The 22107-nt window shown below is 39.5% G+C and overlaps 3 protein-coding genes and 1 long non-coding RNA gene across 10 annotated transcripts; 1 reads left to right on the top strand and 3 right to left on the bottom strand.

Moving 5' to 3' along the window:
* The first annotated feature begins 225 nt into the window (after positions 1-225).
* Positions 226-7271, top strand: Ire1 (serine/threonine-protein kinase/endoribonuclease Ire1). Its single transcript, XM_018109962.3, has 8 exons — positions 226-637; positions 739-853; positions 3433-3876; positions 3942-4164; positions 4231-5315; positions 5382-5572; positions 5632-5796; positions 5854-7271. The coding sequence occupies exons 1-8, from the start codon at positions 431-433 to the stop codon at positions 6730-6732; spliced, it is 3309 nt and encodes a 1102-aa protein (XP_017965451.1). The 5' UTR covers positions 226-430; the 3' UTR covers positions 6733-7271.
* Positions 1840-2727, bottom strand: LOC149092193 (uncharacterized). The gene is made up of 3 exons (XR_016197644.1): positions 2571-2727; positions 2129-2503; positions 1840-2066 (listed from the first exon to the last, which is right to left on the bottom strand). It is a non-coding gene; the product is annotated as an uncharacterized LOC149092193 (long non-coding RNA).
* On the bottom strand, positions 6955-15335 carry MICU3 (Mitochondrial calcium uptake 3). Of its 5 annotated transcripts, XM_089256062.1 has the most exons (12): positions 15010-15335; positions 11381-11525; positions 11211-11321; positions 11107-11154; positions 10877-10959; positions 10565-10630; positions 10344-10415; positions 9804-9905; positions 9306-9711; positions 9089-9246; positions 8195-8260; positions 6955-8039 (listed from the first exon to the last, which is right to left on the bottom strand). In XM_089256062.1, exons 1-12 carry the CDS (start codon positions 15259-15261, stop codon positions 7956-7958), a joined length of 1593 nt encoding a protein of 530 aa, XP_089112188.1. In that variant the 5' UTR covers positions 15262-15335; the 3' UTR covers positions 6955-7955. The 5 variants fall into 5 exon arrangements, with proteins under 5 accessions (XP_089112188.1, XP_017965471.1, XP_017965495.1 ...); XM_018109982.3 differs by lacking the exon at positions 8195-8260 and having other exon boundaries at positions 15010-15334; XM_018110006.3 differs by lacking the exons at positions 8195-8260; positions 10344-10415 and having other exon boundaries at positions 15010-15334.
* A 5099-nt stretch (positions 15336-20434) lies between these two features.
* LOC108651960 (uncharacterized) lies at positions 20435-21599 on the bottom strand. Of its 3 annotated transcripts, none has more exons than XM_089265739.1 (3): positions 21386-21599; positions 20879-21318; positions 20435-20656 (listed from the first exon to the last, which is right to left on the bottom strand). In XM_089265739.1, the coding sequence occupies exons 1-3, from the start codon at positions 21432-21434 to the stop codon at positions 20450-20452; spliced, it is 696 nt and encodes a 231-aa protein (XP_089121865.1). In that variant the 5' UTR covers positions 21435-21599; the 3' UTR covers positions 20435-20449. The 3 variants fall into 3 exon arrangements, with proteins under 3 accessions (XP_089121865.1, XP_030240289.1, XP_017957406.1); XM_030384429.2 differs by having other exon boundaries at positions 20879-21337; positions 21386-21597; XM_018101917.3 differs by having other exon boundaries at positions 20879-21323; positions 21386-21596.
* Between the last annotated feature and the right edge of the window lie 508 nt (positions 21600-22107).

Below are 22107 nucleotides of genomic sequence, written 5' to 3'. Positions count from 1 at the left end.
ACTAGTTCCATGCAAAACTTCTTATGCACAGTTGACGCGCTTAATCGTATGTGTTGCATCTCTGCTTATTTAATATGAATATGTGAAGAAAACTCAATTATTATCCTCAAAAAAGTGATAATCTAAATGATTTTTGAATTGCCGAACCAGTTCAATGAACCAGTATGAAAGTTCTTTTGATCTGTTGGTGGTAGCCAGTGAGACCCAGTTCAATTGAGTTTGCTAAGCGATTTTCCTATTCATATGCTCGCGAACAGTACAACTCTACGCAACAATGACGAATGAAAGAAATACGCAGTAAATGTAAACCAATGCAATTGTGTGTGTGGAGTGTCAAATTAAGGAAAAGAAAAATAATTTGTGAAAATATGATACATTCAACGAACTGCAAGTGATTGCGACTGCATTAGTTATTAAACGCTAAATATATATGATATTGTTTCGCTTTATCGCTCTTGCGATGCTATCAACAAAAAGAATAATAAAGTCGATGCCATATAGATTTTGCACAATGAAATACTTCGTTTGTTGCACGTTTATTTTGCTGTTGAGCAGCGTTATTGCATCAGCAGCAAAACAATCGACAGGTACAAACGCCGACTCAGCAGAAGTTGTGAGCAGTGCCGAAGAAAAAACGGTAAGAGGAGGCAATAAGCATAATGCGGGCTTTGTAGTGCGGCTAATCAAATAAATAGTTGATGACAATTAATGAAATGGTGTTCCGTTTTCCTACTGTAGGATTGCACAGACCTTGCCCGCGACGAGGAGGCATTGATGGTATTCTCCACGCTGGGTGGCGGGCTAACAGCAATCGATCCGATAACCAGTGAAATACGGTGGACAATAGCAGATGGTAATTACACGCACAGGCATATGTATAAGTATAATTAAGTGACACACTCACGCACACAAACACGCAGGAGACCTTTACCGTTTCAAAATTATAGTTGTGTTTGCAATGCAATCGTAAAAAGTAACCTCATTTTACATCGTCTGTCACTCTCTTTCGCGTTACGAATGTGTGTGAGACATTAGGCATATGGCAACTCTCCCACTCTCCACAACCTGCTCACCGGCCTCGCCACGACCCCAAATGTAGTAAAAATAAAGAAAATCTGTTGCATTTTAAGGCATTTCGCCATAGTTGCGGAAAGTGCAGCATAAAGAAAAGTGAATTACTCTTCGATGAGCTCATTGTGCAAAAACAACAGATGATATACATACATATGTACATATGCACATGTGTGCGTTTCAATGTTTAGATTGAAAACATATTATATGCCAGAGCAGTAACAACCGGCGACGTTGGTGTTGCTTTACTCTAATTACACTTTTGCTCTCGCAATGCGCCGTTATATTGTGTTGTATTATTGTTTTCAACTGATAACGGAGCACACGATGTACATATGTATGCAGTCTTGAACATGCGTCTGTATGGGCGGGCCTGTGTATGTGGGTACATGCGTAATCTAGACGAGCCACGCTCACAAATTAGAGATGTGTATGTATGTGTTTGTAGTTCTTTTAATTCAACTGCCGACGCTTCGCGATTGTCGTTTGTTATCAAAAACATTTCCAAATTTCTACTTTTTACCTAGTATTTAGTGCTTGCATCCAGGTGACTTAGAGTATATTAAAAGTGCTTAATACATAATATTTAGTCTGGCAGTAATGCATACATATTGTAAATGATGTTTGTAAATTTGTTGTTTCCAATATCTGACTAAACAACGTGCACATAAAGATTGGTTCTTAACATTAGCTCAACGCAGTCTCATGGCTGGTTGTTTATTTATTTGACAACGGAAAAATACATATCTTTATTTATTTATTTTTTTTTTTTTTGCTTGGCGCTCGCTAAACTATAAATAGTCATTTAATATTTCTTGTTTCTATACTGATTGCGTGACAGAATTTGCATTATCAAATTTGTTGTAGAGCCAACTGTCGCGTCCGTTTGTTATCTTGCCAAATCCTAACAATTATTTATTATTTACTCCACAATCATCATCCGGTGTACAGCTGAAAAAGATACGCCCCCAGAAAGATGGCTTTTTGCGATAAGTCTATAAAAATATGTATTTAGCAGACTAAAGCAACATATGTAGGTATATATGTACATCTATACATCTAAACTAAATATAGTATTACTCTATACTATGTATTACAAATTGAGAATTTAACGCGGTATTTTTCAATTTCTTTAAATTTCCTAGAATTTTTACTGCTTTTGTGGAAAAATAAACACATGTGGCATCAGAGCATCAGAGCTCGATTTTGCTAGCAAGCAAGTTCCAGTATATTAATTATTGAATGGTTGATTATAAATGGAACTGCATACATTATAAACATGATATGTAAAGAGTTTACAAACGCTACAGACAGATTAGTCTTGCATTATTATAATCAGTCAGCCATAGCAAATGCCCCAAGTGCCATAGCGTATATAGTGAAGCATGGTGTAGGGGAGAGGACCAGGACTACAGGTGTTCATTCAATAGAGCTTGCAGTATATTTATAAATATTATTTTTGTTGATTGATTGCTCTAGATATGACTTCTGACTATTACCTCATCACATGCTCTAAGCGGAGAGGTATTTTCGTTTAGAATCTAGTTGCTAATTAGAGTGCCCGGCGAGCCGAGTTAAATGACCTGGCGAGGAGAAATGGTTGCCACTGAATAAAGCTGTCCCTAAATGGTACACCTTCCTCCTCTCTCTCTCTCTCTCTCTCTCTCTCTCACTCTCTCCATTCTTTCTCGCATTTCTCTCCTCCCACTCTACCTCTCAACAATGTATTTTCATTAATTATCATCGGTCTGTTGTGGGTTATTTTGGTGATAAGGCTCAGCACGAGAAACGCGCGCACTGCCGAGTGTTGATAAAGCCAAACGCTCGCTTGTTGCCGACCACCCGCTACAAGTCCACTAAAAATTCGACGAACTAAAACAATTGTGCCATAGTATACTGTAATAACACATTCTCGATGATTGCAGGGCGTTAGAGGCTTCCACATACACAGTTTGACAAATGATATTAGATTTGCTTTTGTCACGGCCAATAACTCACACTTTGACATACGCATAACAGTTACTTTTTTAATTGCTTAAGTTGGTAGATTTCCGTTTAGGCAATCGAAAACCCTCTTACACCTTTCTTTAAAAATGCTCTACTTTCCTTATGATTGCAACTCCGAATTATCTTAAAATATTTCATGATGCTATATATACATATATATAAATATATGTATATGCAGAGATAAAGATGAAGCCACATGCCCTAGCCATAGCAAATATGTGCTCAAGTGTTTTGTCATTTCTTATATCAATAAAAGAGATATGATACGAATGTTTAAATTGACTTCAACTCTTTCGCTGCTTTATTTATATGATTAAATAACTTGAATAAATAAATATGTATTATCTGTTTCAGATCCACCTATCGTAGCGGAACCTCAGCAAAATGTTCAGGTCCCGCATTATCTGCCTGATCCTAGAGATGGCAGCATCTATCAGCTTGGACAAATGGGCAGTCTGAAGAAGCTGCCCTATACTATACCGCAGTTGGTGGCCAATGCACCGTGTCGCTCATCCGATGGCATTCTGTACTCGGGCAAGAAGAGCGACACCTGGTACATGGTCGATCCGAAGACGGGAAGGCGCGAGAAGGTGATGGGCTTCGGCGACCCTCAAATGGATGGCAATGACGCCGAGCAGATTGGCTGGGCCACATCGCGCGCCATTTACCTGGGGCGCACACAGTACACCGTCATGATGTACGACAGCCAGGCCAAGGATAAGAATGCCAAGCCCTGGAACATTACCTTTTATGACTACAATGCGCTCAGCGCGCCACCAGAGCTGACCAAAGAATATGGTAAATATTCGTACTATTTAATATTGGTACATTTTTTAATTTAATAAAATTTCGTTTATTTATAGAGTATATTCACTTGACTACCACCAGCAATGGGCAAATTGTTACCCTCGATCGGAAGCAGGGTAAATTTTTATGGCAACGTGATCTGAAGAGTCCCGTTGTAGCTGCCTTTCTGCTGGGCCCCGATGGGCTGCTTAGTGTGCCCTTTACGACAGTTTCCGATGAGGCTTATGACGCCATTCTGGAGGAGTCGAAGACGGGAAATGTAAACACAGTTAAACTATTGTAAGCATTGTCACTTTTATATACAATTGATTTGTCCAATATACTTACGCTCCATCTCATTCGCAGTCAATCTTTGTACGTTGGCGAGCATCAGCGTGGCCTCTATGCTCTGCCGTCGTTGGTAAATAAGAATACGCCACGCATTTCTGCGACGCCGCCCATAAAATTGCTCGATGGACCAGCTGTGGAGTTAAACAATAAACAGGGGAATGATCCACGCACCGTTTACATCAATGATGTGCTGCAAGAAAATCCGGGCATTATGCTGGGCCACTACAACATGCCCAATGAGGTGAACCAAGGCAATTTGCACTTATCCCCAACTCCTTCGGCTAGCAAAGATGTGCACAGTTTGGCCACCATACATAACTATAACGATGGCTATGGCCTGCTGGCCAACAATGAAAAGAATGCTGCGGATATTGGAGTGCAAACAGATCCGAATTTGGTTGAGATTAGCATGGATTCGGCGCGCTCGAACACCATCAATCGTACCAAGACCATAATTTTGGCCAACAGCAACAAGGTGCAGGCGTTTATTAACGAATGGTTTATGGATCATCCCAGTGGCAAGGTGCACCAAATACTAATTGTAATTGTCCTAGGCATGGTTGCGCTCTTCTGGTACACGTGCAGCACCATGCGGGAGCTGCAGAAGCAGAGCGAGAATGGATCCAAGACAATGGCCCAGCAGGCTGGAAATAACAGCAACAATGGCAGCACTGGAAGCAACGGCAGCAACATCAGTACTCAGGATCTACTTGATCTGGGCAATGGATATGTGCGTGTCGGCAAGATTAGCTTCAATTCCAATGAAGTCTTGGGCAAAGGTTGCGAAGGTACCTTTGTCTTCAAGGGCAGCTTTGAGGAGCGTTTCGTAGCTGTGAAGCGTTTGCTCCCGGAGTGCTTCACTTTTGCTGATCGCGAGGTGGCCTTGCTACGCGAATCGGATGCGCACGAGAATGTGGTCCGTTACTTTTGCACAGAACAGGATCGTCAGTTTCGGTATATAGCCGTGGAGCTGTGCAACGCCACCCTGCAGGATTATACCGAGGGCGATCGTGCAATGGAACTCCGCCAGCATATTGATATTTGGCAGGTTCTCGTTCAGGCAGCTGCTGGACTGAGTCATCTACATTCACTAGATATAGGTTAGTTGCATTGATATTTCGATATTATATTATTCGTTATTTACATGTTTTTCATTTCCTTTCCAGTTCATCGCGATATAAAACCACAGAATGTACTGCTGTCGCTGCCCGACCCTAAGGGCAAAGTGCGCGTTATGATATCGGACTTTGGACTATGCAAGAAACTCAACTTTGGACGCACCAGCTTTTCGCGTCGCTCAGGCGTTACGGGCACCGATGGCTGGATAGCCCCAGAGATGATGCGTGCTCAGCGAACCGTAAGTCCTATTGCACACATAGATTTCATATGAATTCTGATGCATCCTACTGCTTGCAGACCACGGCGGTGGACATTTTCTCGCTGGGCTGCGTATACTACTATGTGTTGACCGGTGGGCATCATGCCTTTGGCGACACTCTCAAGCGTCAGGCAAATATACTGTCGCACGAATATAACTTGTCCAAGCTGCGCGCTGAAGACGACGCTGAGCATAGCAAAATTGTAAGTCACGACTAGTATCAACTCAGAGACATACTCATATGGAAATACTTTGCATAGGTACTGGCGGAACAGCTTATATCAGATATGATACATAAGGATCCACAGGCGCGACCGCCGGCGCGCTGCATTGGCAATCATCCACTCTTCTGGGATGAGCCGAAGATGCTCAGCTTTCTGCAGGATGTTAGCGATCGTGTGGAGAAGCTTCAATTTCATACCGAGCCACTCAAATCGTTGGAGAAGAATGGGCGTATTGTTGTTCTCGACGATTGGAACTTGCATTTGGATCCATTGATTACAGATGATTTGAGAAAATATCGAGGATACATGGGCGCCAGTGTGCGAGACTTATTGCGCGCTCTGCGTAATAAAAAACATCACTACCACGAGCTGACGCTCGAAGCACAGGAGTTGCTCGGCTGTATACCACACGAGTTCACTAACTACTGGGTGGAACGCTTTCCGCAGCTCATCTCGCATGCTTATCATGCATTCAGTATTTGCTCGAACGAGCCCATCTTTAAGCCCTACTACAGCGTCGGTTACCACTTTTCGCGTCCCTGGTACTTTGATGCCGATGATGCAATGTTTCCCATGCTAATGCGTGATCCCAAGCCGCTGCCCAAAGTAGGAAGTCCTAAGAAAACGCCGCCCGCGCCACAATCATCTCTAAACGCGCAGCAGATAAAGCAACGCAAGGGTGCTTACAACTTTCGTAAAATGCCAAATGAGGAGGTGATGGCCGGTGTGGGACTGCAACGCAATCTGGAGCCGGATGCGCAGACACTCGACGCAGATGTTGGCAAGCGCGATGTTTACGCCAATTTCAAGTTTAGACGTTCCAAGGCAAGTAATAGAAATTATGCAGCGGGGACCAAGGAGCAGGAGAAGGAAAAGTTTGTTAGCTGGACACTGCCGTCGACTACGACGGATTAGAATTAAAACAAAGCACTTGACTAGTTAAACTTTTATTATATTTAGTAATATTGATTTTATTATAATTAGTAATAATTATTATTATTTAATTGTGCAATGCGACTATTCCAAAACAATTTCCCGATTTCATTTTAGATTTTTTTTTTTTTATAGCCAATTCAATGAAAACCGTACTGATTCAAAAATTCATACGAAAGATAAAAGCTAAATTTATTTTATATATAAATATATATATATATATATTCGAAGAGTGTACGATAAGTCTATGGAAGAGAAACGATATGAAGAGTGTGTTTATCGAATGCACGCAATTTAACTGTGATAATTTTATGTAGTTATGTTCTAATGCCCAGGTGCAAATTTAAATAGAAAATAGTGCAAGTTTTACATGCCTCTATGAAAGAGTAATAAGAGACTCAAAACAAACAAGCAAAAGATTGAGAATGGAAGAATTTTCTCAGAATCTGATAACTTATAACTAAGATATTTTTATTTAAAAAAAAAATGCACTTAGTATTAAACATTTCATAATAGTAAAACACGATTTTTTCCTATGCACTTTTCTATGTACTCTTATAACAGCCTTATTTGCATTTTGATAAATTTAATAAAAATGAATTAACTGTATGAAAAAAAAACTTGTGTTATATGCTTCTCTGAGGTTTTGATAAGGGTTGAACCATCTTAATAAACTGGTTGAAAAATCAAATTTTTTAAATTCCGTTTCAATTGAATTGATAATGACTTAGAGGAGTCGCCTATAAATGATAAATTTTAGTCAGCAAATTTTTCGAATCTGTCTACTGTTTCAATTCCCCTGGGATTTCGATTCAAATTTAAGGATTCTTAGTTATTATATTACAATGCGCACGTAAATATAGTTTAATTTGATTTATTTATTACATAACAATACCCGGCGCTGTTTGGCTTTAATTGGAGGTGCACCTCAACAGCTGCAAATTATATACATGTATAAATTTGAAGTCATCTAACAAAGTGTAACATTTTTATTGATAAATAAGTTACTTTTCATAAATTTAACAATCATAAATAATATTTCTATGTACTTTTAGCTAAAACAAGAGATTTCGATTTTGTTTCTTTAGAAGAAAATAATTTGTAACTAGAATTTGGTTATACATCATTGTTTTTTGTTTTTGTTTCACTTTGGCGTAGTAAAAGCTTCTTCAGATCAACCGAGTATTTCCGGTTTTTAGCCACATCTAATAGGAGGGCTTCTTGAGGGATATCATTTCATGTTGCAAACAGTGTTTGAATGCATCCCAACCCTCCGACTTGGCCGTCGACTGTAAGGCAATAGTTTCTTGATTAGTTTCATAGGGGAAAGTTTTTGGGTGTAATCAAAAAATAGTAATAGTGCGCAAAAGTGGGAGATACGACAAGTGGGTGAGACGCAGAGTCGAAAAAGAAAGTGGGGGGTTCCATACCATCGTGAACCAACCTTTGCGTGGCCAACGTTTTTATCTTTTTGTTCGTTACACCGCATCTCAATCATATCAGCCTCTTGCTAGGAAATAACAAAAAGCACGAGTGTATTTGCCACACTATGACTAAATTGGAACTTTAGACCTGGGTTTCAGCTGTACGCTTGGGCATGTGAGTCAGGTTTGTCAACAATCATAAACTCTTTGGCATAACAAAAATATTTGATTAGCTGATGAGTAACAAGAACAACAACAACAACAACGACAAATGATAAATTAACAAATGAATGCGATCAACAACAACAAATGAATGGAAGGTGTGAGAAAAAACAAACAGAAATTAATCGGGGTATTCCTGCATAAATTAAACTGAGAGACAGTATTTTGTGAAACAGCTTAATTAATTGCAGGGATTACCCTAACATTCAAGAATGATTAATATTAAATAAAGTACATAAAGTATTCTTAAAATTAACATTAAATAAAAATCGAATTTATTGTTTATTGGTAAATTTTAATGTTTGTGGCCAATCAAGATCTTAAAAATAAAATAAATCTTCAATCCAATTGAGTCGTTTAACAATTGGTGACAATGCAAATTAAAATATTAACTAAACAGTGATAAATAAGTAACATTCAAGCTTAAGCACAAATAATCTAAATCGAATTAAGCACACGAACAAATGTGAGAGACAGACACACACGCACACGCACACACACACACACACACACACACATACGTAAGCGATAACGAGAACAAAAGCTGTTTTAGATTAGTGCCACAGCGCATCGCTGTCAATGTAGTAGTCCAATTGGCGACAGAGACTGTGGCGCCAGGCTTGGAACATGGGATACTCGGGATCGTCGTATGCATCCAGTGCCTCATTGTAATCAAAGAAACGACCACTTACTCTGAAGCCGCGATGCAAGCGATCCTTCATGATGGCTATGAACTCCTTATAGTGCAGCAGGCCATCGCCGTCCGCATCGAATATGGCAAAGACCGTATCAATCAAGTGCTCGCTGAGGCTATATCCCGTACAGATTTTTGCAGCGCGTGCAAATTCATCTGTGAAAAATAAATTAATAATAATAATTAAAGTTAAATCAATCAGTCGCTTGACTTACCTTTGGATATGGAGCGATCGGCCAGTGTGTACATACGCATGGCGATTGTAAAATCATCGAGATTGTTCAGAAAATGGCAAAAGTCTCGAAAATCATTGAAGGAAATGCCCTTTTCATCCTTGACGCGCTGTAGCAAACGCTCCAAAAACACATCGTACTCGTCCGTGGCCAGATAGGTGTAGCGGAGCAAGATCTTGGCGAAATCTAGCTCCGTTATGAAGCTTTGACCCTTGGAGAACTCATTGAACTCCAGTTCCAGCACCTCGGTCTGCAGATTGTCCATGAAGCGATAGAAATGATCGTAGGTGATGACTCCGGTGCCGCGCTTGCCAAACAGATGCAGCTGCAGAGTGGTGGGCACCATATGACGTCGCTGTAGTCCTTCAACATCATCCACATAATCCCGCTGTAAATTTATACATATTTATAGTAATTGGATCGCTCACTCTTTATTCTGTTTAGTCACACAGCAGTTAACTAGCGCATGCTCAACCTTACCTCGATCGCAGTTTCTTCTTTTTCATTGGAATCGGAATCGTAATCATCTAGCGTCTGCTCGCCGTGTTTTTCTTTCCATGCGCCGCTAAATATGCGCTCCATCTGGGATTTTTCGGTTATATACAAATCGTTCAAGTGGAGGGGTTTATGGGGTAGTTAGATTTGGAGAGAAGAACAGTTAGGTTTAGGTTTAGTAAGGTTTTTGGTGGCATTGGGGGTGGAGTTTTGTAAAAACGTAAGAAACAGAACGAAACGTAACGTAAATGCATAACGTAATCAAATTTAAAGGCATACATTATTGATAACACTGGAATAGGATAGGGTTTGGCAGTAAAAAAGCAATTGTACAGCTTTGCAAATAACATAGCCTCAAATAACATAACATAACGTAACGAAAAGAAACGCGTAACTAACGTAACTATGCAAAGCTTCTACATATGCGCTTTACGCATATTTGACAACGTCGAGCGTAGTTTTGTTTGCTGTAAAGCAAAGCCATAAGATATTTTATTGCATTTTGTCGATTTCTCGTTGACTTACAAGACCCCTGGGTCGTGAACTAGGCAAATTTTTCAAGACTGCTTTCTCATCAAAGGGTAATAAGCGCCGTAGCTGTATTATATTATTAAATAAAATTATGATATTCAATTAAAACGAAAAGTAAATAATAATTTAAGATAAATCCTTTTGCTAACGCTGGCTATTCAGATAGAATTTCGAATTGATAAAATTATAATTAAAACATTGCAAATAAATCTTACAACTTCTTTAGTTTTTGGTTCCACATCTTGAAGGGACTTGATAGCGCCAGCCAAAATGGCAATAATCTGTTAAAATTATAATAAAAATAAATTATATAATAAAATAACAGTTTAAATAAGTAAAGAAAATTATAAAAATAAAATAAAATATAAAAATAAAAGTGAAAAATAACGCAAAAGTACAAAATCAAAATATATTTAAGATTAAATCAAATAAAAATAAAAATAAAATAGTTTCACGAATACTGGTTACATGTAACACATACATAGATCATATACCCCTCTTCATATATGCATATTTGTAGTACTTACGACTAGAAATTCGGCCTTATCCACTCGCTGATTGCCGTCCGTATCGAACATGTTGAAGGCAATGCGAAAGCCGGACTTGGGTTCTGTAATGCATACATAATATTTAGTTGAAGCATAAATAATACGTTGCATATAAATATATACTATGAGAAGCTCTTATGCACTTGAATATATAAACAGTAAATGAAGATTCATATGTATATCTCACGCGATTTTGGTTCACTACTTACTGGTAAGAACGGAGAGCAAAAACAAGTATTCCGTGTAGGAAACAATGCCTGAATAAGAAATTGATTAATATTGCAATTAGTTAATCATTATTCGATGTATTTACCCTTGTCCCTGAGATTGCGAAAGAGATGTGAGGAGCCCTTTTTGATAGCTGGCGTATAATCCTTGTATTTCTCCACTTCTTCGGCGCTCAGCACGCGTCGCTTGAGTCGAGCTGAAAGTGCAGCAATTATTAACAGAATTTAGTTATAATTCGGTATTATTTTTACTCACGCCTGGGCTCCTGCTCGACGACAGATTCCAGAAAATCTTGTGGTGTCATGTACAGCTGATTCTCGTACTCCACGGAAGCGAACTTAATGAAGCGTCGCTCGCGTGCGGTTAGTTTAACGTTCTCCAGATCGGTGTCATCGCGATGCTTTATTGATAGACGACAAAAGATGAAACGTTGGGTAATTTGATATGCATACGCACACAGATATATAAACATATATAATGGGCATAAATCAGCGACCGATTGGATCGCCAGTAATTTCCTTAGCTGGCGCACAAAGGCGGCAAATGCAGACGACAAATAACCGATCGATATCGGAAATCAGGCCGTGCGTCTGGTGACGTTTTGATTAATGCTTGAACGCGACTTGAACTGCGATGTTATTATGAGTATATCAGATATATGATGTGCATATATATGGCCAGGCTTATTTGTAGTCTGCTGCATGCGGCTTTAAAGTGTAATATTGATGGCCTCGACAGGATTCCCACGTTAAGCATTGGCTAAGCAGCTCGGGCCAATAAAGTGCCAAATTGATTTGGTCACCAGATTTTTTTTGGGGGTCGGCCCATGCGGACGTATGTATTTGGTTATAAAATAAATTGGCTTAAGCTCCATAAATCTGACATTTAATGCCACACACACAAACTCTGGGCAGTGCCGCCCCAAGAAATGACTCAATTTTCAGGCCACATGCAAAAGTCGACTGTCTGGGGCATGTGTGCCCCGAAATAAAACTAAGCACAGTGATCTAATTATCGGCGTGCGGCTAGCAAATACTCTACATGTAGAGACATTCAAATTATTCATAGTGTATATATGTCACTCTAGACTGAATATGCTGTGCTATTCAACGGCATTGATGGCTCATTGATTGATTAATTAACTGATGAGACAGACTTGCCAAATTGCTGGAAGACTTTGTTGGATTGACCGTTTGATTGAGGAACCTTTGATCAGAGGTACAGAGGTTAGGATAGTAAAGCTACAATATATTTTGTATGTAAAAGTTTTGTTTTGTCAAATCCTTCTGTGGAAAATTGTGGGTAGAATCTCAACTGAACAATAAATGATTGAAAGCAATTGAAAAATGTTCAGAAAAAACCTTCAACTAGGAAAACAAAAAATAAGTAAAAGGAAATATATACATATACATATATTTAGCTATGAGAAGAGTTTGGATCATAATGTAGTTTAGGTCTTCTTAACCTTTCTTTAATTAACTTTCCAACTCAATCTAATTTTTATTATAATAAATCAAATCGAATTGGAAAAACTTGATCTTATACCTTTAAGACTCATAGGGGATTAGTCTATGCTCAAAGTCATTCTCTGCTTCTCATTCACACTAGCAGAGCTTTGTGATACCCTTGCCTAAGCCATTGCCATAGGGTCTTAATAAGACAAAGAGCCGTGCGCAATTTGAATGTTAGACATGTGCAGCAGCAGCCGCAGCAGCACTGCACGCCCACGCGTTGCAATTGAATCGTGTGTTAATTCTTCATAACTGCGGCTGACATCATCCAGAGGCCAGCCAGGAGAGCCGCAGGCGCTGTGCAGGCGCTTTATATATATGTGTGTGTATTTTATAGGCAACAATTAAAACTCATTCATCATCGTGAGAGGCAGTCGTCGTGGTTGTCATAACGTGGCTCAGGGACTTGGCACATGTCAGGGACGCTGCGGCCCGAATCATAGCCACGCCTGCGTCTGGCATTGGGCCTGCCAGCCAGCCCCAGACAGCCAGCCTTATAGTGGGTGTATCAAAATCCACACTAGCCAGATCGATTGATAGATAAATTTCGCGGCAACTGGCATTTGTGTCAGCATACGTTCTGTGGGCACGGTGGCAGGTGCGTGGGCGGAGTTCTCAGCTACTTGGACACTTTATCAACTGAACCAAATGCACTTTTCATTATTATTATTATTATTATAAGTTGTTGTCGTCGGATTTCAAGGTGTGTGGCAAACAACAAGCTTTTTTTTTGGTTTATTTTGGTTGTGTGGCATTTCTGTGGAAATTAATGCAAAGCCAATTAAGTATTCAAGAGCACTTAGATTGAATAAGATATGAGCATGTAAATTGGGATAATAAAGTGTCCAGAAACTCAGTTGTGAATAAGACTCTAGCAGACACCCTATAGACCGGCCCACACCTTACGTACCTATATCCATACTAATCTAATCATAATTGGTTTATCAACATTTTGAAAACAGATTATAAAATCTGATTTTAATTACAACATTAAAACTGTCAAGCAACCCGAAATCTGGTTTCACGAGTGTGTCAGGGAACGTCTACAATCTACAATTAAAGTGGGGTTTATTATTTTAAGTTTTTTGTTTTCTAGATAGACAGATAAGGATTGCATTAGCTACATTTATAGAAGCTCTGATACCCCTGCCATGGATTACCTCTCGCATCGAACATTGTTTTCGTTACAATCTCAGAGAAAGTGCTTCAAAGCAGCAGACATAGACAACATTTGACCATTGAAAACTCCTGTGCCAAGCTTTACTGCACAGACTGTTAACCTGTTTAATAATATGACATCTAATCGACGATAAATGCACTCATTTCTCGCTTTTCATTTTTAATTCGTCTATGTATAAAAATAAACATTATTGTGTAAACATTTTTTTTTTTTATACTTATCTGATTTAATTTAATGGGAGGCTAAAAGCGTAAAAACTGTTCCAACCTACATACCCTTATGGGCGGAAAATGGAATTGAAAAAAGTTCCCGCTTAACCGATTATAGAATTATGAATAATACTAATTTATTCTGAGGGCTTTTGAAGCCAGCTGCATTACTAATCCGCTCTACTGCATCAATTACAAATTAATCAGTTCGAGTTCTTAAGAAATTTCGTTGCTAAACTCGAAACAACATTCACGCCAGAGCAGTCAGTGCTATACGCATTGCTCAAGCTTTGACAGCTAATTACCCAAAGCACTTCAAATATTAGTTATTCACACCATAGAGTAAATGGAACAACAATAAAGTGCTTATCAGAGCGACAGCAAACACGCAACGCAAGTCAACAAAATTTTCGGTTTAGCAACACTAAAATAACTGACAATGTCAACAGGTGGAAAGACAAGTATTTTGTTTTTGTTGTTGTCGTTTATTGTTGTTCAATGAACTTGAGCACGCAACAGCAACCAATGGAAAGGGTATCCCCCAAAAAGCAATAAAGGCCGTGAACCACTTGTATTTCGTTTGCTTGTTACGTTTTGTCTAAGGTCAGCAGCCAGTCCGCAATGAGTAATCGTCACAAATTAATTTGTTCTACGTATACCAGCCGCTGTTTTGATTTTGTTTATCAAAAGGCACTCTAGGCAAACCAAAACTAAAAAGCGCAGCGAATGCTGCGAGCAAAACAAACACACAAACACGCACACACATACACACACACACGTTATTCGGTAAAACAGCTGTTCTCATGTTACGTTATGACAAACGCAACAGCTGGCTGCGCTGCGTAACGTAAGCTGCCCCAAGCTAAAAATAACTGCGCGAGTCTTTTACGGTCATTTATTGACTTTTCCACATTCGCAGACACACTCATACAAATGCACTGCTATCTCGATTTTTTTGTCACTTATAACTTTGCTACTATTTACCAGACTTTTCTTTCTCATTGCATTTGCAGTATTAGCGGCGCTTCGCAGGCGAATAAGTGCAGTCAGTGCCGCTAATGAGACGAAACTGCCGCCCACTAGTACAAGAAGACGTCGTGTACTATTCCTCGGATGGTATTTATTTGCAAATCCAGTGCTGACATTACGAAAGCATGATTTATACACTGTCGCACTTTGTTGTTGTGTTAAAAATGCACTAGTTTTAACCGTTAGACGCGCTACGACTTTTGCCATTGTGGATGGGCTCCGCGCTTTGCTTCCAAGAAGTAACTAAGCGAAGTGACAAATAGAAAAGACGTAAGAGCCAATTTGATAACCGTTTGTGACGTATGGCGCCTATAGCGTTGCCACCTAGGCAAAGTAGTGCACAGTGTTGTATGCGTTTGACGGGAAGTTGGCGCGCGTTTGAAATCGAATACAATATATAAAAATCATTTTTAAAAACATTTCATTAAAGGAATAGTAAATAAGTTAAATATAATAGGTAAATTAAATAAATGCCAAAATATGAAATTAATTCGAATTGAAGTTAACCAAAATAAACGTGTCAGCAGAAGAAAAAGAACAAAAAAAAAAAAAAGAACAATTCGCTTCACTTCTAATTGGTTTGGCTAATAAGTTTATTTGCTTAATAGTGCCAGCTAGACGAGACGATGTGATGTGCTCAACGTCACGCTGTAAGGCTACGTGCACAAATTCACACAAGTTTCCCGATTACGCAATTCCAAAAACTATTTGTAAATCCTGGCAGCGTAAACCACTGCGGTTTTTCAATGGAACAAACCTTTGACGCATTTTCTTTGCTAATTTTGTATTTTAATTGGGCATGTCCAAAATATAGATGAATGACGCGCCCGCTCCCACAAAAATATCGCTGCGTCAATAGCCGAACAAGTCCAAAGCTCAAATGACTCACAGTCAATGAGATCAATAAAAATGTCGAAATAATTCTAAGGGGAGAAAGAAATATACCAATTCGATATCAATGCAATGCGATTCAAATCAAAACCGGTTCACCGACCCATCAAATTCAATAGAAATGTTCACAGCCGCAAAAGAAAAAGATAAACAAAATATCGATTTCAACAGAGATCTGTTCTGGCCGCCCTTTGCATCCCTTTGCGTCCCCGAGGGCAGAGGCCACAGGTGTAGTTGGCGTCTGTGTTGCAAGCCAGATCAGTTGACACCGCATGCAGCAAGTGGCATCGCCAGCTCTATGAAATGCTTGGCATTGTTTTCAGTTCGCCCGAAGTCGACTGCGTCAGGGCCTGGCGTCCAAATGGGGTTTCGATTTTCTCTGACCAATTCATGAGCTCGTAAATTATGAAATTCTGTTTTAGCTTCATCTTTGACTCATATTTATTGCCAAGGATTGTGTTTCCTTTCGGTTCGCCAGCATTTCCTGCGAAAGTTGTAAAATTTCAGCATTGCCATCGGGCTCCAGCAAGCGCCAGCCTTCCGTCTGCAACTTGGTAAACACAATTCGTAAGCCATTAAAACGTATAAATATCCGTTGGCGCATAAAAATTTCAGTTGACGCCTTCGCTTCGCTTTGCTTCACTCTCTACTCTCTCTTTCTCACTCTCTCGCTCTCCGACTCTGTGCTGTAAGTATCCTGCGGCTACAAATGTAGGTATATGAATATTTGTCCGAATATATTTCAACTTTTAAACGTTCAATTTTTGGTAGTAATAAAGTCGTTTCAATTAGCTTTTGACTTGCAGCCGCATCGTTTATTGCCAAGCCAAAAGTAAATCAGAAAAATTTTATTTTAACTTGGCCCTCAAACTTAGCGCCAGCCTTCGGGGCAAACACATGTATCTCATACTCTTGCTAAGGGCCTTAAAATGAAGTCATCAAATATGTAACACAGATTAGAGATAGCAAGAGACAGCGAGAGACAGAGAGAGAGACCTTCTTTTAACTATAGTTAACTTATGCTCTTTAAAAACTTTCGTATCTGCGTGCAGTTAGGGTATATATCATTCGACACATTTTTTTTTTTTTTTTTGTCTACGCTTCATGTTACCAGAAGTTAATTAGTTTGGCGTTTAAGAGCTGCTTGAGAGGCAGCTCCAACTCAAACATTTAACCCACATAAAGCTATTAGCTAATATTGAGCTGCAGCTTAAGGTGATTAATGCATCATCTAACGGTAAACTTATGCATTTTTTGATATATGAGCCGATTATATTTTTGACATTTATGCGCCTTCCCCCTTTTGTTTGTATTTTTATGAACAGATTATTGAGATATGTCAACGTTTGGGGTATTCTTACGAACTGACTGCGTTTCCGATCAGATAAAACATACATATGTACATATGTATATGTATAAATACATATACAAGAAGAGTTCAATGTCAATGCTCAATCAGTTAAAGAACATTTTGTGTCAAGTGATTTGGGCAGCAGTTGATGCATGCGCCTCGACATTGTTGATGAGGTGTTCAGTGGAGTTGCATTTGATTGTGTGTGTGTGTGTGTGTGCATACCTTTGCTTGTGTGCGTGCGTGTGTATATTTGTGGGGGGAATTCAGCGGACACCACCTGTTGGGCGAGTTCGGCCGAACTCATTGAGTTGTAATTAAATGAGGACCACACGCGGGACTCACACAAGACGTTGCCCTGTCACACACATGCAGCCATACACAATCACACACATACTCGTAAATCTTAACGGCATATGCAATGCAGTGGCAGGAGCAGGAACAGCGCACTGCGAGTTGAGTAGAGCATATGAGAGAGAGTCTGCTCTACTAGCATATATCCTATAAACAGTGGAAACATAAAGAACATAATCCTCTTCAGAATTAAGAGAGTTGTCGGAGAAATGAAGTTTGAAATTATTATATAGAAAGGCTAAAGTTATATTATATATTTACATACAAGGCTTAACAATTTTGTATATTCAACCTTATTTATATTAATATTAAAATAAACAAAAAGTACATAATATGCAAGACAAATCTAGCATAAAGGAGCTCTGATTCATTTTCAATTAAACAAACCCAATATATTCTTCAATTGATTTCATATACATATATACACAATTTCATGCTACCTATCCCAACTATATGTTCATAGCTAAGTAGGGTATTGAAAGGGTGCCAACTGTCGCATTACCTAAGGACAACAAATGTTTGCTTGCTGTTGTTGTTGCTGTTGGGGGCGCTGGCAACCACAACGGCAGCGGCAGCGGCAGCAGCCGGTTTTTCCTTTAGGCCTGTTCAACAAGTTGCCCCGCGTCGGCCTCTAACATGTTGTTGCACCTTGATTTATGTTGCAAGCCAAGAAGGCCCGGGCTGGTCAACAATGCTTGGCTGCCGCTCCAATTACATCACTCAAAAAGAGCGAGAGACACAGTCATAAAGAGATAGATAGATAGAGGGAGAGAGAGAGCGAGAGGGCGAGAGAATAGTAACTACAGTTAGGAACGTCGCTTGGCTGTCACATTAGGCCACACTAATCAGACGCAAAGCCAAGTTTATCGCACAACAAGATCTCCAAAGGATTATAGTCTAGACTCCAGACTCTAAGCAGACTCCGCATAGCCATTCAGGCTGCTTGTTTTAACGGGTTCGACTGCGGCCGGTTTGCAGCTCTTTAAGATAGCATCCCAAGTGGTAGATAGTGGTCGAAGAGGAAGACAGAACTCGGAGAAGTTCTCCTCAATGCTCAATGCATCTCTTTTGTCTCGTCTATCGTCTCTCACATTTGATTAAGTTTTGATAGCGCCGTAATCTGAGCTCCACAAATGCTCCATTGGCCACCAGGCTTGTATTTTTTTTTTTTTTTTTTATATTTTTCTTCTAATTTTATTAATTGTTATTGCTGGCAAGTTCCATAAATTGTTGTCTATCGCGCGATAGCCGTTCCACTGATTTGGTTAATAGCCGCGATATTGATATCGATTTCGTTGCAGCTACAATAAAAATTGCTCACATTAAAGCTTCAAGACTTTTTCTCTTTCTCTCGGATGCCCCGACCAATGCCAGACAGGTGTCTGTCCGTACCATGGGAAGCGGTAACAAGACAAGGAGCTACCATAGATAAGATGAAAGTTGGAGCTTAGGAATTTGTTTGTAGAAGAGGAATTTAAGAACTTTACCCATATGAATATTTTACATATTTGAAATATTTCGAAAAAACTGATTAACTAAATGAACTGCGAGAAAATTACTTGGTAGAACCATAAATATTTGAAAAAATTCTTTAAATATGCGAGGAGCAGACAAATTTATGTGCCACAAAATAGTTTATATAGAATATCATAGAAATAGCTTTGCCAATTTTTACACTAGTAAATAATATGGGAATAGAATATATCAAAAATTTGTTAAAAATGTATAAATCATTTGAATATTATAAAAAATACATGCGCATTTTGATTTAATGAAATAAAGCCTAAGTTTATATTTGTCATATTTATTTCAATTAAATTAATAATTTTCAAATACTCCCTTTTACTCCCTACTAAAAATCCCTTAATCTTTCTCTTGTCCAAATTCGTGGTTCAAGGTTCCCATTTCGTATGAAGGTGCCCTTCACTTGCTGCCCATAAATTGCTCACCACTGGCCAGACTCTGCGATCCCATTAAGAATCAAGCGCTTAATTTATTAAATTGCCATCGATGGCTGCCAAATTAAAATGTCAGCCAGCAACAGATTGGGGAGAAAAAAAAAAAGGCAGACCGAAAAAGAAACGAATAAAATACTCACTGAAAAAAGTGTCATAAAGTTGTGTGACAGATTTCTTTGATTCATAACGCTCATAAATTAGGGGCTGGCACATTTTGGGCGTGCCAACGAAACTGGTGAAATTGTTAGCCCAAAGCCAATGAAATCAATGCCAATGCGGCATGCATAAATATTTTGGCAAATTAAATGAGATTCATTTAGCTGTCGTCGTCGTGTGGGAAGCACCCTCAATGTTGGTTGGAATGCAGCATTCGGCTTGCATGTGTCGAACGCATAAGTTTCCATGATGATGACATTCATTGCGGCCGAGAGGAGCTGGCGACAGGCGCCAGTTGCCTCATCAAATGAATCACTCGCAGCTGCTTAGCGAAATGGGTCAAGCATCCTCCAGAGTGCAGCTAGTCAAAGGCTATGCCACCTGTTGCCGAACATAGAAATATAGATTTAATGCGATCGTAAATAGCAATGGAGCCGCCCGACCAATCGAGCCTCGGCGACTGGCCAAACCACTTTCGGGCGGCAATTCCATCGATCAATTGCCAACTTTTTTCTTAGCTTGGCTCTTCGAATCTTGATTTTAGCCAAACAAACTATTTTATGCTCAGTTTATGGACTGACAAACGCCCAGGGGCGTGAAAAGACTACTAAACTAGAATTAGTCTGGCTAAAAACCCGTTGCAACTGCAACCATTCCACAACACTTCAAGTACAATAAAATGATGTTATTTATTCTTTGATACGACTGAGTCGTCTCCAGTGTGGAATATATCCTTCAGTTGTTCATCGTTATTCACAATATAATCGACGAGAGCATAGTTCAGACGCGTGTTTATATCCCTTAAATCGATCATCTCCATAGCAGCCGATTGGTACACATAGTTAGGATTTGGATCCGCAGGAATAAGTGCTTGTTCCAGTTTTTCGGTTATCTTTGATTCGGGAGAAAATATAGAAAATATGTATTAAGAATAATTATAATGGGATAATAATAGAATAAGCTAAATAAACTATGTTTTAATATAAAATTATATTATGTATTAAAAATATCTTTAAATATGAAAAGTTTCGATAGTACAAATATTGTAAAACTAATAATACTTCAACTCTACACAGAGTAGGCTGCAGTGTAAAATTATTTTGTAAATTCCTACCGATAGAAATCCAATGAGCAAATCTTGCAACCAATTCCGCTGCTTTACGGCCGTAGTTAGTTGACGTTTGCCCGTTTGCGTTATTGCGTCCACGAATCGAGGTCCTCCAAAAAACTTCAGAAAGCATCTGCTCCACACTATTGAGACGACCCGACACAGGTTCTGCTGCAGAGGCTGCTGTTCCAGTCGAAGGCGACAAATGCTATTCAGCGGATTGCGGACCGTTGAGTTAGGCTCGATGGAGTGGAGACGCATCCACATATGGTAGAGGGGCACAACCAAGGCAGAGTCCTCAGTGCCATTCGGGCCGTACGACAAGTCCGACTTGAACTGCAATTGTTCCAAGTGCACGAGCCGTACCTCCTCGCCGCCCGGAGAGCGTGCCCCCCGTTGACCCACACTTTGCCAGCAATGGCGACGGCTCTGTAGAATGACAGAGACTGAGCTGTGGATTGATAGCTGGCTGATGGTATATATGTAGATGCCATATGACCGAGTAGCACTTACTGCCATTCCCTAACATAGAGCTGTCGCAACTGCTGGCCAAGTAGCTCATGGCTCAGCAGCATTTCAATGTGAAATTTGGAGATGTATATAAAAAAGTTAATCTAAAACTTGTCACTTGCTATATAAAATGTTGTCTGACAAATATCGAAAGTGCTATGCGCTGCAGCTCGAGTTTTCCGAAAGATGTTGTTTCCGTTGTCAACAGGCAAAACAATTTGATTTATGGATCTGGGCATGTGATTTGTGCACCTTGAGTTTGCCTCAATAAATATTATTCTCTCATTGCGGTTGCACTTTAATTAACATTGCAATCTGAATCAAAATATTTACAAATCAATTATTATTATGATTAGCAACTGTTGCAATCACTTCCAGCATAATCGATCACCCAGCCAGGGGCCACTCCGATCGGCGACCAACTGGCGACCAACTGCGCCGACAGATCTGAGACGCGAGTCCGGAGATATTTGCATATTTATACCACAAATGCCGTCGATGCATTCGCCTTGAGCTAGTCTCTAGGAAATATATACTTGACTTTGATTTTCGAAACTTTTTCGTATAACTAGAAAAACTCAATTTTGTGTTTGGATAGCGTTCAAGAATTTGTTAAATGTTAAATGTGCCGGAAATCCAATGAATCTAAGTCAACTTGAAGAAGGCTAGAGCTTGACGTATTTCCATGGAAAAATTATTCGTATATACGTAATCATAGAACTGCT

Source organism: Drosophila navojoa, chromosome 2 (assembly GCF_054131105.1).
Source record: "Drosophila navojoa isolate 15081-1374.11 chromosome 2, UAZ_NAV_1.0, whole genome shotgun sequence".
Taxonomy (NCBI): Eukaryota; Metazoa; Arthropoda; class Insecta; order Diptera; family Drosophilidae; genus Drosophila; species Drosophila navojoa.
The sequence above is the reverse complement of the archived record's forward strand: the minus strand, read 5'-3'. Positions and strand labels throughout refer to the sequence as shown.

Excerpts from the sequence above, each read along its gene's own strand:
- Ire1 (XM_018109962.3), top strand. The coding sequence starts at position 431 with ATGATATTGTTTCGCTTTATCGCTCTTGCGATGCTATCAACAAAAAGA. Across the intron at positions 638-738 it reads GCAGTGCCGAAGAAAAAACG|GATTGCACAGACCTTGCCCG; the intron begins GTAAGAGGAGGC and ends TTCCTACTGTAG. Across the intron at positions 3,877-3,941 it reads AGAGCTGACCAAAGAATATG|AGTATATTCACTTGACTACC; the intron begins GTAAATATTCGT and ends GTTTATTTATAG.
- LOC108651960 (XM_018101917.3), bottom strand. The coding sequence starts at position 21,447 with ATGCTGCTGAGCCATGAGCTACTTGGCCAGCAGTTGCGACAGCTCTAT. Across the intron at positions 21,324-21,385 it reads CTCTATGTTAGGGAATGGCA|CTCAGTCTCTGTCATTCTAC; the intron begins GTAAGTGCTACT and ends ATCAATCCACAG. Across the intron at positions 20,657-20,878 it reads TGCTCATTGGATTTCTATCG|ATAACCGAAAAACTGGAACA; the intron begins GTAGGAATTTAC and ends CCCGAATCAAAG.
- MICU3 (XM_089256062.1), bottom strand. The coding sequence starts at position 15,261 with ATGGCAAAAGTCGTAGCGCGTCTAACGGTTAAAACTAGTGCATTTTTA. Across the intron at positions 10,960-11,106 it reads TTTGCTCTCCGTTCTTACCA|AACCCAAGTCCGGCTTTCGC; the intron begins GTAAGTAGTGAA and ends TATGCATTACAG. Across the intron at positions 8,261-9,088 it reads GCTTGCATCGCGGCTTCAGA|CAAGAGGCTGATATGATTGA; the intron begins GTAAGTGGTCGT and ends GTTATTTCCTAG.